This window comes from Barbus barbus (assembly GCF_936440315.1).
Source record: "Barbus barbus genome assembly, chromosome: 1".
Taxonomy (NCBI): Eukaryota; Metazoa; Chordata; class Actinopteri; order Cypriniformes; family Cyprinidae; genus Barbus; species Barbus barbus.
Window position 1 is genome coordinate 9293752 of NC_136729.1, and position 19767 is coordinate 9313518.

General features: G+C 39.5%; 1 protein-coding gene across 1 annotated transcript in view; it reads left to right on the top strand.

Annotated features, from left to right (window-relative positions):
- ntrk3b (neurotrophic tyrosine kinase, receptor, type 3b) overlaps nucleotides 1–19767 on the top strand; it is a gene marked incomplete at both ends in the record, with an annotated part of 163804 nt that overhangs the window by 125676 nt on the left and 18361 nt on the right. Inside the window, one exon of the mRNA XM_079400952.1 lies at nucleotides 13116–13304. Within this exon, the coding sequence (XP_079257078.1) occupies nucleotides 13116–13304 (189 nt within the window). The remainder of the gene's footprint in view (nucleotides 1–13115; nucleotides 13305–19767) is intronic.

Here is a 19767-nt window from a genome sequence, read left to right on the forward strand (position 1 = left end):
AGTTCCTTCCTTGAGTTAAGGTTAACAATTGCTCACCAGCATCTCCTCTCTCCGTGAAATGTTCGAAGACCTCCCGAAACTGTTGAAGGAAAGCCTCGAATGTGGGAAAAGTGGAACCATCCGTTCGCCAAACTGCTGTTGCCCACTCTAACGCTCTCCCGGTTAATAGCGAACAAACAAAAGCTATGCGGCTAGATTCAGTGGGATATAATAGCGGTTGTTGATTGACAAACAGAGAGCACTGTAACAGGAAGCCCTTACACTTAGTCGGTGTACCGTCAAACCGCTCCGGGAAGGCAAGGCGCGGGCTGACCGGAGAAGGTAGTGACGGTGTGGGGTTGCTGTGTGCTGATGGCTGGGCTGCCATGGTGCTGGTTGTCGATGGACGGAAGCTTTGCAATGCTTGAACTAGCTCCTCTGTCAGGGTCGTCAATCGATTCAGCTGGTATTGTTGTGATGCCAGCTGAGATGCTTGAGCAGATAATTCATTGGAGAGTTGCACAAGGGCCGCTGGATCACTATCCGGCGAAGTCTTCTGTTGCGCGGGACCAGACGGAGTTAGATCCATTTGCAGCTCTTTATTCGGGATAGTCAAACAAGCAGGGTCAATCAACAGCAAACTGAGCAATGTAGGCGAGGCAGAGACAGAGTTGTGAATACAGGCAGAAGATCGGGGCAGGCAGCAAGAATCAGAATCCGAATTACAATCCAGGTCAGGGCAGGCAGCAAACAATCAATAACGGTAAACAGTCCAAGGTCAAAACTCACAGAAAACAAACACGGGAAATAACGCTCAGAAATGACAGCCGGGGCAAATCAAGACTTCGCGAAGAGTCTGTGTGTGTGAGCAGCTTATAAGCGTGTGTGTAAATGAGGTGCAGGTGTAAGTGCAATCAGTCCCAGGTATGAGGCCTTATGGGAAATGGAGTTCATGGAAAAACTAATACTCAGGCGATTGCTCCCTCTGGTGGTGCGAGGGAGGCGGTACAGGAACCTCCTCTGTAACATATTGTTTTTTTATGACAAATAAGCACATTTTCTCTAATTTCTGTACTATTCAGTTGCATATTCCTATTGATATGCAATCATTACTCATGTATAGTATGTAGTATTCATGGTAGTATTTTTATACTGGTTTTATTAAATTTATGCTAATTTCATGATGAGTAGTAATGAGAATCTGCTCAGTTAGCACATAGAATAATTGTAATAAATAAATACTCTCATCCAGATCTAATGAGAATGTTTAACTAAATTAAACAATTAAAATCTAAAAAATACAATAAAATAATATAAAAATGATTATGCAAATAAATAAATAAATAAATTAATACAGCATCTGGATCTAATGGGAATATGTTTAAATAAATGAAACAATTAAAAGCTAAAAAATACAATAAAATAAAATAAAAAATAAGTAAGTAAGCAAATATATAAATAAATGAATACAACATCCAGATCTAACGGGAATATGTTTAGGGTAAATGCGTTAAATTTTAATGAAAATTAATTATGTCACAAAAGTCTTAAAATATAAATTTCTTAATTCAATAAATACATATTTAAATACATTTATTAATTATTCAGGGTAAAATTACCATGGCATTTTGTGAGATACAGCCTAACGTCAGTGGCTCAAGACAAAATAAGCTAGTATGATGCGTTTGGTAGGTTGAGCATTCTTGTAGAATAAAATATGCTCAAGCTTTTCTCACAGAGATTTTTATACAATCGTAAACAAAATAAATGATCGGCCCAATGGAAGAGTCATAAATTTCCTATAGCCTGCTTTGTGAAGGACCATCAATAACGGTGGTCTGTAGCCCTCAGAGTGATATTTGACTGGGAACACCAAGTGTTACACTCAAATGTTTAATATTGAACTCTCAGATTTACTTTGTGCCCACAAGCATCATTTCTCACTAGGACCCTAAATGTCAAACTCAAAAGACATGTGGTTCTGTTCATGAGGTGTACTTTTACCTACGTGTTCTGCCACCATATGATCTACTGAGTAGAGGCTTCACCAGTTCAGAGAACTGCAGAAGATTCCAAAACTGTATCATACTGACATTTGAATCTTTAATCTTTACATTAAAAACATGTAGTAGATGCTCTTATCCAGAATACACATAAGAAACTGTTGTGGTCAAACATGCAATTTAAAAACATAGGGACTAAAGCTAAAACCTTATGCCTTATTCAAAGCCTAATAAATTCAACAGGAATAAACAAGCCATGTCACTTGTGCACGACACTTTCAGTCTTGCCTGTGGCTCTGCTGTTATGGCAAGATTCACACACCTTGCACCTAGGGTTGTATTTGCAGGGGTTACACCTACAAGTCTGGGCAATGCTCCATAACCCTGAGACAGTCAAGGTGAGAGAAAAAAATATTTTCAGGTCTCTTCAACTGCTATTGACACAAGAGTTGGTGAGATTTATTGATTCAATGAAAAACTATTATTTCTGATGTTAGCCTTCAAAATTCACTGGATTTGACAAACTGACCTACCAAGACAGCATTTGAAAGCGTCTTGGGCACAAAGACTTCTTTGACAAAACCAAAATGGATCTTGACTAGCTACATGAAAATTAGTCCAAGATGGCTTGTGAAGATAAATATGTAATATAAATATACACTCACCGCCACTTTATTAGGTACTCCTGTTCAATTGCTTGGTAACACAAATTGCTAATCAGCCAATCACATGGCTGCAACTCAATGCATTTAGGCTTCTACATGTGGTGAAGACGACTTACTGAAGTTCAAACCGAGCATCAGAATGGGGAAGAAAGGGGATTTAAGTGACTTTGAACGTGGAATGGTTGTTGGTGTCAGACGGGCTGGTCTGAGTATTTCAAAAACTGCTGATCTACTGGGATTTTCACGCACAACCATTTCTAGGGTTTACAGAGAATGGTCCGAAAAAGAGAAAATATCCAGTGAGCGGCAGTTGTGTGGACGAAAATGCCTTGTTGATGTCAGAGGTCAGAGGAGAATGGGCAGACTGGTTAGAAATGATAGCAAGGCAACAGTAACTCAAATAACCACTCGTTACAACCAAGGTATGCAGAATACCCTGAAGCAGATGGGCTACAGCAGCAGAAGACCACACCGGGTGCCGCTCCTGTCAGCTAAGAACAGGAAACGGAGGCTACAATTCGCCAGAGGTGTCAAGTAACGAAGTACAAATACTTTGTTACCTTACTTAAGAAGAAATTTTGGGTATCTATACTTTACTGGAGTAATTATTTTTCAGCCGACTTTTTACTTCTACTCCTTACATTTTCACGCAATTATCTGTACTTTCTACTCCTTACATTTTAAAAATAGCCTCGTTACTCCTATTTCATTTCGGCTCGTTTTCATTCTGGCTTGTCATCGTCATGGGCGTTGCTAGGCCATTTTTAGGGGGGCTTTAGCTAAATCTAATAATACCTTAAATGTTGCTAGCATATATTTTATGGTAACCACAGGTGCTGTTTAATCTTCACAGACTTTTTGACACTTATATGTTTTGTTTAACAAGATAATCTTCACAAATTAACACAACTTTAAGGAATTTGGATCTTAATTACAATAGCTAGAGGTAAAATGCTATAAACTACAGCAGATAAATTACTTCAGTGTCACCACCACCAAGCTCTAAACTTTTTAAATCTTCAATTAAAATCAACAATTTATGAAGTTTGAGTTGAAATAGTTTGCTAAAGCTTGATTATAAACATAAGGCTGTAAGAGCAGAGTTATATGAATTTATCTGTCCTCAACAAGCTTTGTAGCTCAATTTAATCACTTGCTACCTTTTTTAAGAAACATAAAAACTTTAAATCACGAGTGGAGTATTACTGATATATTCAATAAAACTGAAATGAAAATACCATGATCTTATTTCAGACATTTAACAAAAAACCTATTTGAAAAAAACCCACTGGCATCAGGACGATGGAACCAGCAAGGCAGCTCACTAGGTTTTGCAACAGAGGTATAGAGATTTTCATTAGAAAATCTGGGTATTCAGACAAATGGGAATGATTTTCACATTAGGATAACAGAATTTCACATCAAACATTAACCGAAAAGAGCTCAGCTTGGAATGAATTCAGTGATAAAATGCTCATTAGGTGGGCTTACAGATCTGTCTGAAGCTTTGAAGTCTGAAGCTTTCAAACAGATTTTAGACATTTGAGGAGACGGCATTCAGTACTTCTGTCACTCTGTGTTGATCATTTGTTTGGTTGGCCATGTTTAAACTGGTCCCCTGAGTGTGCTTGTGAACAAATGACTGTTTTGAAGAGTCCTGTTTTGAGGTGGGCTTGTTGAAAATTATATGTTTACCAGCAGAAACGCCCTCCTTCCTTCCCAATTCCTCAATTCAGCTCAACGGCTTTCCCTCAGGTGGCAAATTTAGATGAGTTTAAACCACTGTCAATTTCACATTGAATAAATAAGTAAACTTAATGAAAGAGTTTTTGACGTCTTTGTAGTCTTGTGAAGGTGTAATGTTGTGAAATGAGCTGACAGTTGTTAAGTCATCTCGTTTAGCAAGTGTTTAAAGTCTAATGTCTCCTTTGGCTCTTTACAAAGATGGTAATCAGTGTTTGATTTGGATCAAAGCCATCTCTTTCATTGTTAACAATTGTTTATTGAGTTTTATTTTGTGGAACAGTAATACAAAACAAAAAGGAGCTGAACAAATTCAAAACCCACCCCAACCCATCCCACCCCTTTGTAGACTTAAAAAATAAATAAATAAACAAAATAAAACAAACACTAATAATAAACACATATTAATTAATATTAATAGATAAACAAATAACAATAAAATAATTTTTACAAAGATTTTAGAAAAGAAGACATTAAAAGCTGAATGCCATGAATTTACAGTTTTCACGTTAGATCCATGTATACGAGAAGAGTTCCATCGAGATAATATCCAACAAATACACAGTCCAGGTTCGTCTGTCCATTGTGTGAGGAGGATTCCAATGGTTGACAAGCTATTTTTTTGCTGCTGTGAGAGCAGCTAACAGTAAAGATATTTGTTGGACGGACAAGGTGAAGTCCCAAAAGACATTCTTGAAAAAATGAGTCAAACATATCTCAGTACCCAACAAATATGATAGGTTCTGTGAGACCTGAGTCCAAAAAGGTGAGAGAGAGGGGCACTCCCAAAAAAAATGCAAAAACGTGCCTAAAACTCCTTGGGAACAGAGCTTACACTTAGGAGAAGACGAAAGATTCATTTAAAAACGTTTCATTGGAGTCAAGTAAACCCTATGCAGCAATTTCCAATGAATCATTTGGTGATTAGGGTTTTTAGAAGACAATTTAAACATACCCCATACCTGATCGGAAAATAAAACATGCAAATCCTCATTAAGATCCTTAGCCCAAACAGTAGTAATAGATAAAGGTTTGTATGAATGCTCAAGAAGAAGGAGATAGATGACTGAAGCAGAGGAGGCAGATTCCTCAGAAGGAAGGATTAGTTTGTGCAAAGGGTGAACAGGCAGTTGAGAGTTCCAAGGCACCCCATATGCCTGTGAATGCGCAAATACATAAAGGAGGTGCCTGGCTGATTATATTGAGTTTTAAGATTCTGGAAGGATTTGAAACCACTATCATCATAGATATCTCCCAGAGTGTTTACTTTATTATGAGTCCATTGCGGACAATGAAATGGAGTACTGCCTGACAAAAGGTTATTATTGTGGAAAATAGGCGAATGCCTATGCCATTTTGTAACTAGTTGTAAACGTCTTTCAACATCCCTCCATTTGAAGAGGAGATGGGTTACAATGGGACCAAACCGAGATTTACACTGCCTAAGCGGAACTCGCGAAAAAACAAGATGCTTAAATTTATATGGATAAACAATAGATTCTTCAATTGCTCTCCAAGACACAGAAGCGTCAGGATCAAACCAAACTGCTAAAGGGTGGAGGGAAAAGGCTTGTGTTACGGGGTTGACGAGACGTGAGACGTGCGGATCCATTCGCAAGGCTTTATTATAAAACATGGTCAAGACAGGCAGGGTCAGGAGACAGCAAACAGGTATGGCAGAGGCAAGACAGAGCAATCCGTGGAACAAGCGAGGGTCGACGATCGGCGTACAATATCCAGACAGGGCAAGGCAGAGAGATAATCCAATAAACACGGGCAGGGTCAGACACGGCAAGATAAACAAGGCAAGACTCGGAAAACTAGGACTAGAAAACGCTTCGTAAGGTAGACGGGCTAACAATACTCGGCGGTGAGCAAGAGCAAGTCCCAGGCTTAAATAGAGTGATGGTGATTGTGAAATGGTGATCAGGTGTGTGTGATGAGTGAATGGTGACAGCTGATCTGTGCAATGCATAGTGGGAAATGGAGTCCAATGTGTTGTGTAGTGTGAAAAGTCCATGTGGTGAACGGGTGACCTCTGGTGGTGAATGAGTGGAAGTGCATGGCCAGGATTCGTGACATAGCCCCCCCCCAAGGAGCGGCTTCCAGACGCTCCTAAACAATCCAGGAGGGCGGTGGCGCGGAGGCGGAGCAGGGGGAGGGACGGAGGGCCAGGTCCCTGAGGAAGAACCGGCAGAGCAGGAAACCAGGGCGGAGCCAGAGGCCAGGTCAGGACCGACAGCGCAGAGGCCCACCAGGGCGGAGCAGACAGGACCGGAGCCCACCAGGGCGGAGCAGACGACCACCAGACCCGAGCAGAAGACCACCACGGCGGGGCAGACGACCACCAGACCAGAGCAGAGGACCACCACGGCGGAGCAGATGACCACCAGACCCGAGCAGAAGACCACCACGGTGGGGCAGACGACCACCAGACCCGGGCAGAAGACCTCCATGGCGGAGCAGACGACCACCAGACCCGAGCTAGAGCCCACCAGGGCGGAGTAGACGGACCAGGAGCCCACCAGACCGGAGTAGAAGACCACCACGGTGGAGCAGACGACCACCAGACCCGAGCAGAAGACCACCATGGCGGGGCAGAGGACCACCAGACCTGAGCAGAAGACCCTCGCCAGGAAGCAGACTGGGCAGGAAACCATGGCAGAGTCTGAGATCTGGGGGAAACAGAGACAGACAACACAGGGAGAGCAGAGACAGACAATACAGGGAGAGCATTCATGATCTCAGGGGGCGTGGCAGGGCAGAACGAGGATTCATAGACTGCGTTTATAGCCGTGACAGGACAAGGCGTGAGCTCACAGACGGCATCTTTAGCCGTGACAGGACAGGGCGAGAGCTCACAGACGGCCTCTTTAGCCGTGACAGGACAGGGCGAGAGCTCACAGACGGCCTCTTCGGCCGTGACAGGACAGACAGTGAGTTCAGGGGCGGCCTTCATGACCGTGACAGGGCAGACAGTGAGTTCAGGAACGGCCTCCATGGCCGTGACAGGGCAGACAGTGAGTTCAGGAACGGCCTCCATGGCCGTGACGGGGCAGACAGTGAGTTCAGGAACGGCCTCCATGGCCATGACGGGGCAGACAGTGAGTTCAAGAACGGCCTCCATGGCCATGACAGGGCAGACCATGAGGTCAGGAACGGCCTCCATGGCCATGACAGGGCAGACCATGAGGTCAGGAACGGCCTCCGTGTCCGTGACAAGGCAGACCGTGAGTTCAGGAACAGCCTCCGTGGCCGTGACAGGGTAGACAGTGACGTCAGGAACGGCCTCCGTGGCCGTGACAGGGCAGACAGTGAGTTCAGGGACGGGTGCCACCACTTCGGGAGGTTCTGCAGCGGAAGCCGCCACCTCTGGAGGCACTGGAGCAGACTCGTGGACAGGAGAGGCCTCAGGAGCACAGTGTGCAGCCCATACACTCAAAATGGCAACCGCCATAATGGGAAGCACTGAGGTCAGGGGAACAGTCTCTGTAACAGCCAGGGTTGAGGCCCTGGGAATGCCAGCTACTCGCACTGACATCAGTGGTGGGTCCATCACACTGGATATCAGACAGGGAACTTGAAGGACTGACCTTAAATCCTTGGGTGTGACAGACTCTGGCTTGACAGCGACGACGTGAGCAGACTCTGGCTTGACAGCGACGACGTGAGCAGACTCTGGCTTGACAGCGACGACGTGAGCAGACTCTGGCTTGACAGCGACGACGTGAGCAGACTCTGGCTTGACAGCGACGACGTGAGCAGACTCTGGCTTGACAGCGACGACGTGAGCAGACTCTGGCTTGACAGCGACGACGTGAGCAGACTCTGGCTTGACAGCGACGACGTGAGCAGACTCTGGCTTGACAGCGACGACGTGAGCAGACTCTGGCTTGACAGGCATGACGTGAGCAGACTCTGGCTTGACAGGCATGACGTGAGCAGACTCTGGCTTGGCAGGCATGACGTGAGCAGACTCTGGCTTGGCAGGCATGACGTGAAGGGGTGTTGTTGTTGCCGCCATTTTGTGAGTGAGTGCGGTGTTGCATTCCTCCGCGACACCCACAGTGAACGGAGAGCCCACACACAGCAAGGCATAGTCCATAAATTGACTGAGAGATGAACGGGGACCCTCGCGGATTAACTGAGTCTTGAGCGGCTGATTAATGCCCTCACAGAAAAAGTCTATGAGTGCGTAGTCCGGCAGATCAGAAAAATAGGCAAGGTCTAAATACTCCTGAATATAATCCTCGAGCGGTCGCGAGCCCTGCTCGAGGGTTAATAACAGCCGTGCAGAGTCCATACCTGGCCAATGTTCTCTTGAAAAGCCGCTGGATCCTTGTGTGGCCGAGTATTCTGTTACGGGGTTGACGAGACGTGAGACGTGCGGATCCATTCGCAAGGCTTTATTATAAAACATGGTCAAGACAGGCAGGGTCAGGAGACAGCAAACAGGTATGGCAGAGGCAAGACAGAGCAATCCGTGGAACAAGCGAGGGTCGACGATCGGCGTACAATATCCAGACAGGGCAAGGCAGAGAGATAATCCAATAAACACGGGCAGGGTCAGACACGGCAAGATAAACAAGGCAAGACTCGGAAAACTAGGACTAGAAAACGCTTCGTAAGGTAGACGGGCTAACAATACTCGGCGGTGAGCAAGAGCAAGTCCCAGGCTTAAATAGAGTGATGGTGATTGTGAAATGGTGATCAGGTGTGTGTGATGAGTGAATGGTGACAGCTGATCTGTGCAATGCATAGTGGGAAATGGAGTCCAATGTGTTGTGTAGTGTGAAAAGTCCATGTGGTGAACGGGTGACCTCTGGTGGTGAATGAGTGGAAGTGCATGGCCAGGATTCGTGACAGCTTGAGCATACAGTCTAAAATTAGGGAAAGAAAGACCTCCATGTAATCTACATCGTTGTAAGGTAGTCAGTTTAATACGAGGACGTTTCCCATCCCATATATACTGTGAAACATATGCATCTAGTTTCTCCGACGAGACCAATTTTCCAAATCTGAGGATAATTTGGCTAGAATACCATTATAGTTTTTTGAGATGATTTTCTGCAGGGAAGGAGAAACATCTATCCTCAAGTGCTTAAAGTTTTGAACCAATGGAATAGATATAGAAAGGGACATGTAATCAATTTTAGAATTGAGGGGAAGTAAACATGACTTACTCCAATTAATTTTAAACCCAGAGAGAGATCCAAAATGGTCAAAAAAATTCAACACATGAGGAATAGAATGTGGCGGCTTCTCCAAAAACAACAAGATATCATCAGCAAACAAAGAAATATGATGATGAGTATTTCGTATATTTATGGGAGAAATTGTTTCAGATTGTCGGACCGCTTGAGCTAAGGGTTCCAAGGATAGGGCAAATAACAGAGGAGAAAGCGGGCAACCCTGACGAGTACCTCAATGTATAAAGAATGGGTTAGAGCGAACAGCACCTGTGAGAACAGTTGCTGCTGGATTGGAATACAGAACTTTTATCATATTTATGAAACTCGATCCCAGACCCAGATGCTGTAGAACCGCCCATACATAGTTCCATTCTAGCTGGTCGTAAGATTTCATCGCATCTAGAGATAATACTGCGCAAGGGGAGGACAAACTATTATTTGAATTAATAATATGATATAACCTGCGTAAGTTATCCGAAGCTGAGCGAGATTCTCCTGAATCCTGTTTGGTCATGATGAACTAGCCTATTCATAAATTTCTATAGACGACGAGATAGTACTTTAGCATATAACAGTCACAACAAAGACTGTAAAACAACAGTCCCTATCAAAGAAAGTGGCCGGTAACTGGAACAGGAAGTCGGATCTTTATCTTTTTTTAACAAGAGAGAAATAACAGCTATATTAACAGATGGGTGAAATGAGCCTTGATTAACTGAAAAAATTATCATATCTAACATGAGGGGGCCTAAATCCGACCAAAAAGTAGTATACAATTCGATTGGAATGCCATCTATGCCTGGGGATTTCCCCTTGTTCACAGATCGAATTGCTGACTCCAGCTCCTGAAGAGAGATCGGTTCAGCCAGGTATTCCGAATCTGAATCTGACAGCCTGGTAAATCAAGGTTGGACAGAAACTATGCAAAAGAATCAGGGTCACCATCATCAGAAGTAGTATAGAGGTTAGAGTAAATGAGCACCCTGTCCATGTACCGCAGCATTTTAAAGATGAAAACCCGTGGGTTTAGCGCGATCTGAGGAGAGCCTTGTATACACGCGATGCTCTCGCTCCACTTCAATCTCTTTGCCTTCCAGAGACGGGAGCCACGTCGGTAGCGATCTTTTCAAAAAGCCCATAGGGTCGTCCTTTTCGGAACCTTCATACAATCCAACCAGATGCAGATTGCTGCGCCTATTCCGATCCTGCAAGTCCACAACCTGTTGCTTGAGTGCGGCAACGCGTCTATCGTGGTCTGCGACGACTTTCTTTTGTTCTCTCATCTCCCCTGTAAGAAGATCCAGTTTAGAGCATAACAACTGAACAAATTACATGTGAGAAGCGAACTCGTTCCGCATCGCTGTCAACTCGGTTCTTAGAATGTCCTCAAAGTGTGTGACAGTGTTCGCCATCTTGACCATCATATCGCTTGAGCCGACGGTAGGGCTGTAGTCAAGTCCACCTTTGGCGAGTCCAAGACAAGTCCAAGACCAGGACTATCGAGTCCGAGTCAAGACCGAGTCCAAAGAGGTTCGAGTCCAAGTCAAGTCCAAGTCTAAGAGGTTCGAGTCCAAGTCAAGTCCAAGTCCAAATGAGACAGTCAAAACAAAGAAAGAAAATAAAAGCATCTTCTTCAAAACCACATACTTAACTATTGATCATTTATGTGAGACGAAAGACAGCATATCTTCTATTCTAAGATAATCATTTTGCATTATTATTTGTAATGATTTAAAAGCATGTGCAGCAACACTGTAGGATCAAATTAGGCTATTTTATTTACTTTAGGTTTAGCAATTTCACTAAAGTCACATAAACTGAAGTGCAACTTCACATTTTCAGCACTTTTATTAAAGTGTAACAATCACATTCCGGGCTGCCAATGGAAAATATTACAACGAACAAGCAACATAAGTCTAAAAAATAAATCATCATGTTCCCATTCTTGAACCTGTTACTTGTTCTAAAGCAGGGTGTCCAAACTCAGTCCTAGAGGGCCGGTGTCCTGCAGAATTTAGGGTTGGAGCTGAATTCTGCAGGACACCAGCCCTCCAGGACCAAGTTTTAAGACCCCTGTCCTAAAGAAACCATAGTACAATGTAACCCTCCCAAGCAAGGCTGCATATAAACACCTTCAGCTCTGTGTGTCTTTGTGTGGCCGCGCATGCATTCGTTTGCTGTTTACGTTAGGCCATATAATATAGGTGCAATATATATCCCCCGGGGATAGGGGGATATAGACAGAATTACAGGTGTTAAGCTGAGGTCATTTTTAATAGTAGAAATAAAAATAATTTAGTTCAGTTAGAGAACAGACAATTGAAGATTGAAAAATTAAAGAAATAAAAAATTGGAAGGTTTTTTATTTGTTTCTAGGCTGGACCATGTGGCAAAAAAAAATTAAAAATAAATACATTTTCATAGAATATTTGACCAATTCTCGATTTTGTACAATTTAAACTAGTCAACTTGAAAATATAACTACAACATGATTCAAGCAACTTATTTTTATTAAACCTCTAGTTAAAGAAAATTATATTCTAAGTGCACCACACACATGAAGTTGCCATCATGATATAAATGTTAAACAAATCACTAAATATCTTTGCAAAAAAAAAGATGCATGCAAAAAAGATGCATGAACTACAACTACATCTTGTACAAACTTTTCTTATGCATATTATATGTTCAGAAATAATACAAGAAAAATGCTTAAAAAATTCTCAAGTAATTCAAATTCAAAATGACTGAAGGTATAACACCTAGAGTGCTATTATTAACTATGAATGCTCTGTAAAAACAATGAACAGTGGTTTTCAGCCTGTCACCCTGATGCAAACATGAAATATCAGACATACAATAGTAGTTCTTCACAGGTTTTTTTATTTTATTACGCTGCTTTTCCATTGTTTTTTCTGTGTAAACATGGACGCGTTTGATTGTTGTGCTCGAGTCTCTTGCAGTGTCTCATGCATGAAACGGCTTTCTAAAAACGCGGCGCTCTATTTATTAAAAGATGTTTAACTCCAATCTTTTTCCTATTCCACTGCCCGCGTCGCATCTTTGTCAACACAAGAGAGTGGTTAATCATGTGCGCTGATATGCGGTGAAAGTAAAATGCGCTGGACTCGGTCGAGACCAACTAGAACATTTGGCTAGTCCAATGACCAAGTCCGAGACAAGTCCGAGTCCAAATACCAACTAGTCCAAGTCAAGTCCGAGACGACAGAAAAACGTCTCGAGACCGGACTCGAGTACTACAGCCCTAGCCGACGGAGACAACTCCTGCTGTTTACGACTGCATGTCATCAGGTAAAGCACCACCAATTAATAAAACTTAAAACAAAACGAAAAAAATCAGCAAAAAGAGGCCAAATGTACGGAGCACGACTCAAGTACGACTCAAGTGCGACTAGGTTCATGAGCACGTCACGTGACTCTCTCGGATCAAAGCCATCTTTGTTTTTTTTCAATGCTTCAAAATTACACTCAGTCTGGTGTAGGTTTATCATTACTTTGTGCTTGCTCTACAGGCCCAGTGGCAGTCATCAGCGGGGAAGAAGACTCTGCAAGCCCTCTTCATCATGTCAACCATGGTATCGTCACACCCTGCTCTCTCAACGCGGGACCTGACGCCGTCGTAATCGGCATGAGTCGCATTCCTGTCATCGAGAACCTGCAGTACTTTCGACATGGACACAACTACAACAAGCCGACCACTTGTGAGTACAACCACATTTGCAGAAATTCTACACAGTTTGTAATGGACTGAACTGTAACTAGTTGTTAATGATGTATTTAAATGCTTATCAGATTTGTGTCTCTTTTCTGCATGTGCGGTGCAAGAACCAGGTAAGATTTGACTCATTTGTGTAACCAGATCTTGCTATAAAAATAGCAAATAAGAACAAGGCCTTAATAAACTTAAATCTAAATGTGTTATCTTGGAAATAAGCCACATAGCAAAATATTGCGACCTGGGCCTGCCTACTTTATTAACTCCATGAACTGGGTTGTTTTATGAGCCGAACCCAAACAACAAACCCGAAGGGAATTAAAAAGTGTTGCTTATAATAAGTGGATATGGCAACCCTTCAAGAGCACATTCTGTCAAGCAACCTTCCAAACATAAACAAAACATGACGGCTCTGTCGTCGACGGTTTAATTAAAATCTCTCAGCATAATGAGACTGTAATATTACCAAAAATAAGATGCCAAAATGTTGCTATGGTTACCATTTCAAATAAATGCTGTTCTTTTGAATTTTCTATTCAAATGTTTCAGTTTCCACTATTAAGCTGCACAACTGTTTTCAACATTGATATGAATTGTTTCACTAAATCAGCATATTAGAATGATTTCTGAAGGATTGTGTGACACTGCAGACTGGAGTAGTGATGCTGAAAATTCATTTAAATTTACATTTTAAAATAATTTAAAAATTGTAATGAACATACACCACCTTTTTTGCTCATTATACTGTTTCACACAGGAACACTTACGTAAACGGAAGTAAAATGTTTATGAATACCATTGAATTTAACTCTAGTGACACTTTAGCGACTCTAGGTGGTGCTTCTAAGGGAAGCCGCATGAATATTACATATAAAATAAAATAAAAAAAAATAAAATACATCTTCATGGACACATATCACATATTTCAGAAATAATTTTTTAAATGGTGATGGAAATATCCTCTGTGGTCGCTACTCTAGACATTTTAACTAGCCTACAGTATATCCTCATCATAGCACAGTATATGGGTCACTATGAAGACGTGTGAATAAGCACAATAGTGTTAAAAATAGATGACTTTTGGATACCCGTAGCTTGCACTTATTGCAGAATGCATGGAAACAAATGCCAACTCCATTGTTTGTATAAATGGCCAAGAATGTAAATGCAGAGCTCTTGCTAAGATTTATAAGATCATTTATATATTTATTTGCTATTTTTGGGGTCCATTGTGACTAAAGCCTTCCAAATGACTTTACTGGAGCAAATGGTGTCTTAGTTTAGACCTTTAATGTAATTAAGTGGAACAGTATACTTGTGACTTTACATAAGTGTTTGTGTTAGCCAGTTTTAGAGGCTAAAAGGGGCACTGATTGATTTATAGCACAAAGTATAGTATATATTGGAGACACAGACTTGTACACGTCAACACACACAGTCTATTTATATTCCAAGCACAAAACAGTGGTCTATTCACAGGGTGAACTGACAGCTATGAAGAAGAATCCAAAGGCAGAGGACAATCACATTTTTCCCTCATGGATAAATTAACTCTTTATGCATAATGAATAGCATACAATCTTTATGGCTGTAGATACATAACCATCATTGCTTGCCCACATCTGATGAGTGTGTGATATTTAAATGACAGTTAAGTTAAATGACAGCTGCTTAAGAGAGGGTATATTTTTACTTCTATTTGGCTCTGGGCTACTAGAAAGCACTTTATGAGCAAGCTGTAGTAAGCTGAATCATTTATATAAAGATACACCTTATAAAAATGGTCCAAGGTTCAGCTTATGATTTTTTTTTATAGATAGAACATAAACTAGTAGAACGAGGAGTGTGGGTTGGGTATCAGACCAGTTAAGTTTATTCTTAAAGCAAGAGGAGATCTGTCAGTCAAATTAAGCAGATTTTTTTCTTACTCCATATGACAAATATTTGCAACAAGACTTCATATGTTATTTTGCATGTAATTTTGCATCTACAGAAAATGTATCTTGATTTAAGAATATTTAGAAGTTTACATTGGAAAACAAGATAAAAATACTAATAAAGAACATCACTTCATTGCAGCGTGATTCAAAAGTAAGTAAAAGTTATTTCCGTATGCCATTTGGGAGCAGAGCTATTTAAGCCTTAAGCTTTTGTTGTAAAATGAATTGAGTGAAATGAATGACTAATGGATATTTTATTTTAAAGTGTTAAGTATTGCTAATACAACACATTGTGCTCCCTAGACATTTACATTTAGAAAACATATTGATATTGTGTTCCCTTCAATTTATTCCTTAAACTTTCTCTAATTGGTCTTAAAAGGTCTTTGACAAAATCTTAAATTGACCTCCATAAAACCTGCAGAAACCCTGAAAAACACTGTCATTATTGTATTTGTAATATCTAAAATAAGGCTTTTTTAAATATTTAAACATATTTAGATTTTATTTACACAAGTAATACTTTATACTGCAAAATTTAAACTACAATTCATAAAAAAAAAATGCATTAGTGTGTTATTTTACTGTAATACATTAATCAGAATCTAATGGTAACTCAAAAGTAAAATCTGAACGCATTATGGTAATCTGTAAGAAAATGGCTTTAATTTTCATTAATGTCACAATTGAAGAAAAAAAATCAATTTGATCCTAAAATAAGTTTAATTCTTTAAATATGCTAAATGTGAAATTTCCATATAAGAGTTTAATTTATACGCCAATTTTGACAAGTAAAAAATATAACTTTGATCACGTTTTATCTGTAGACTGCTGCAGTAGGTGTATTTGAAAGGAAGCTGTTGCACGGATTCAAGTAAGCGAGTCCCTTGAGCCATGACATGCTGACTTTTCAAGAATCCATAAGATGACTGACTCACACAAGCTATTCTGCAATTACAATTGAGTTGTGCTGCATTTACTTTCCTTTTCAGCCCAAGATGAGTTCGTATCTGAACTACACAGCATCTCAGTTGGTGGTTAGCACCAACTACAGTTTAGCTTCATATCCAAGAATCTAGATATAAAAATATATAGATATAAAGTAATATACTTTGCTTTTTGCCGCATAGATCACAAAACATACATTTATTTCAGAAGAGCAGGGAAATTGTTTCTCTCTCTCTCTCTCTCTCTCTCTCTCTCTCTCTCTCTGTGAGATGGCTCTTTAATTTATTACATTATTAATCATGAAAAATTAGCAGCTGGGATTTCTGGCATAAGTCATGGGAAATACAGTGGCTGGATCACATGCGATAGACTGAGGATCATTATTCAGGTAACCGTATTCCTAGAGGACGTGAGTGCACTAGCATGTACAATGAGCTCCGGTGAGTACAAAGGCTATAAATATGCGATCCTGACTGTGCATTTCAAATATGGATGATCTTGAGCAGGGCTGTGTCTGGCACATTTATCAGATTGTCAGATTATGTCCCTCCAATAAAACAAAATGTCATAAATGATCCATCATCCATAAACAAATAACAAATAAATAAATGTATTTATTTATTTATTTTTTAAGAAGTATCTTATGTTTTATATTGTTAACACATTTCTACACTGATAATTACAAGAACCATTATTAATAACGTAGCTCCAAATCAGTATATTAGAATGATTTCCGAAGGATCATGTGACACTGAAGCCTGCAGTAATGATGCTGAAAATCCAGCTTTGCATCACAGGAATAAATTACATTTTAAAATATATTCATATAGACAATAGATATTTTAAGTTTTAAAATATTTTTAAAACATTACTATTTTCAGATGCATTTGTCACTTGCGTAATAATATAAAAAAACATACTAGTTTACAGCTACAGCTTAAAAAAGTCACACGAATGTGTAGCAAGAGCCAAACTGCAATTATATATCTTAGAAATGAAAACAATGACTTTCCATTTTAAATAACCCATCTTAAAGTTACAGTTGAGAAAAGCAATTATTTTATCGCACTCCTGCAATATCCGTTCATTTCTCTCACTTCATCAGGTTAGTGACAATGACTGCTGATATTTGTATCCAGCAGTGACCGTGTTTTGTGTCCTGTTCACATTGAACTCCATCTATTGGTGCTGCTCATAATTGGACTACCATCTCATCAAACCATCTCAATGAAGGTGGACACAGACACAAACCAGATGCTTGATAACAACCAATCAGCCATATTTGCGAATAGGTATTTTTTGGGGAACAATCATTTTCTGCATGATTAATTTTGGAGTATTTTCAGTTCATTTTATATCTACTGCCCTAGATTAGTGAAAAATTAATCAAATAAAATAGCATTTTATTTTTTATTATTTATACATTCCTTTTCTAGTTTGAAGTTTGTGAATTTCAGTACATTTTAATTAGGTCTATACTTTCTTAATTTCAAATTAGCTTTTTTATTATTATTATTATTTCTATCTGAAAACTACACATTACATTTGGGAATTTCTTTAAATTTCAGTTCAGTTTAATTATACTTTCTTAAATTCAAATTAGCATCTTATTTTTTTATTTATACATAACTTTTCTAGCTGAAAATGACACTTATTGAATTTATAGATTTATTTGAATTCATTTCATATTGATTCTACTTCCTCAAATTCAAATTTGCAATTTATTTATATAAATATATATATTTTCTAATTCAAAATGACATTACATCTGTGCATTTATTTGAATTTTGGTTAATTTTAATTCTACTTAAGATGCAGAAAATTTTAATTTGTTATTTTTATTAATTTAAATGTCAAAAGGCATTCAGTTCAGTTCTGAATATTGTACAAACTGGCCTAGTTCACCCTTCGCCAGAACAAGCCAAATTGTTGAATATGTAAATGTGGACAGTCAAATGTGTTCAAGTCTATAATGATACAGTGATGCTTTCGGAATAATCTTGTTTTGCATTTTAAATGAATGGTCTGCATGAACTGGAGGAATTCCTTTCTTGATTGCTTCAGTAAGAATGAACAGCATTATTTTTAATCATAGATGTGTGCTACCGTAAACGCACCTGCCTGTGCTCTCCTAATTTCAGCCTTCAGGAGCTGATACAGGTTCAGCCAGGGTGAGGAATAAATAAATGAGGGTGAGTCTCAGGATAGTGCCTTTCTAATTCAAAGTCTTTCCACAAACGGATTGTGGTAAATAGGCAGCGGGGGGAGTCGGGCTTGACCGGTTGGGTGGGAAGCTGAAGGTTAAGTTAATCCATCCCAGACCCTTACGGCAGGTGCACAATACATTTACATTTATGCATTTAGCAGACGCTTTCATCCAAAGCGACTTACATTGTATTCAAGTTACAGTTTTTACATTTTATCAGCTCTTGCTTTCCCTGGGAGCAAGAGCACATGTAATTGTTCATTCAGAGGACGGGGCAAACCCGTTGGACCACTTAATGGAACAACAGGTGAATATAAACAAGGTTTTGGGGACAGGGCGGTGCTCTAGCCTTGACCTGATCCTGCTTCAATCGCTAGAGCCGTGCTGCTCGAGTCTCTGAGCGTCAGTGATGATTGTAGCACTTGATACTGGACGTCTGTCAGGGGCTTGAGTATCTCTGGTCAGTAAGATTTGTTGCCTTTATGGCAAGGTGCCATACTCGCCTTAAGATTTTTTATTAACAGTTTAGTAAGTGTTTTTAATAAAATATTTAATTTATTGAAAAACTGTCAATAAAAAAAGAGCTTGAAGCAAGATTAAATTCAGTATAACTTCTTTCTATAAGGGCAACAATATATGTGGTTTTATAATTACAGTTATTATATATAAAGATATGATTCATTATAATGTGGATTATAATTGTTTAAATAAACAATTAACTTGAAACCTAAACATTTCATAAATTTACTATCCAGGAAAAAAAGATAAAAATGCATTGCAATGTAAATTATGAATACTGTGATAAATTAACTTGAAACCAGTTTTGAAATGTTTTATAAAAACAAAAACATTTTTCTTGATAGTTAAACATTTATTGGAGCCCTTATGGCAAGGTGTGCTAAATATAACCTTGCTTCAAGCTGTTTTATTGACAATTTGTGAACATGTTTTATAAAAGTATTTGTAAAAAATATTTTAATGCATTAAATATTTATTCCATACTAATTGTAAAATGACATTTATTGTATACCACATTTGAATACTAATCTAGTAATGCAACAATAGCATCTATTTTTTTTTATCTTTAGAATGTGACTAATGTACTTGTTGATCATATGCTTTGATGCATCATGTTCTTGAAAGGTATAACATTATGCATGCATTTATAAGTATTAGAATTATTGTGTATTATAAATGATTAAATTGTATTAACTCTGGTTATAGCTAAAGGCTATAAAAACACATTCAACTTATTACAAAGTGCATTAAAAGGCATTATATGAATACTTTTATAATGCATTATATAAACAGACACACACACATATCACTTCAATTAGCATTGCCATTTTTTCTTA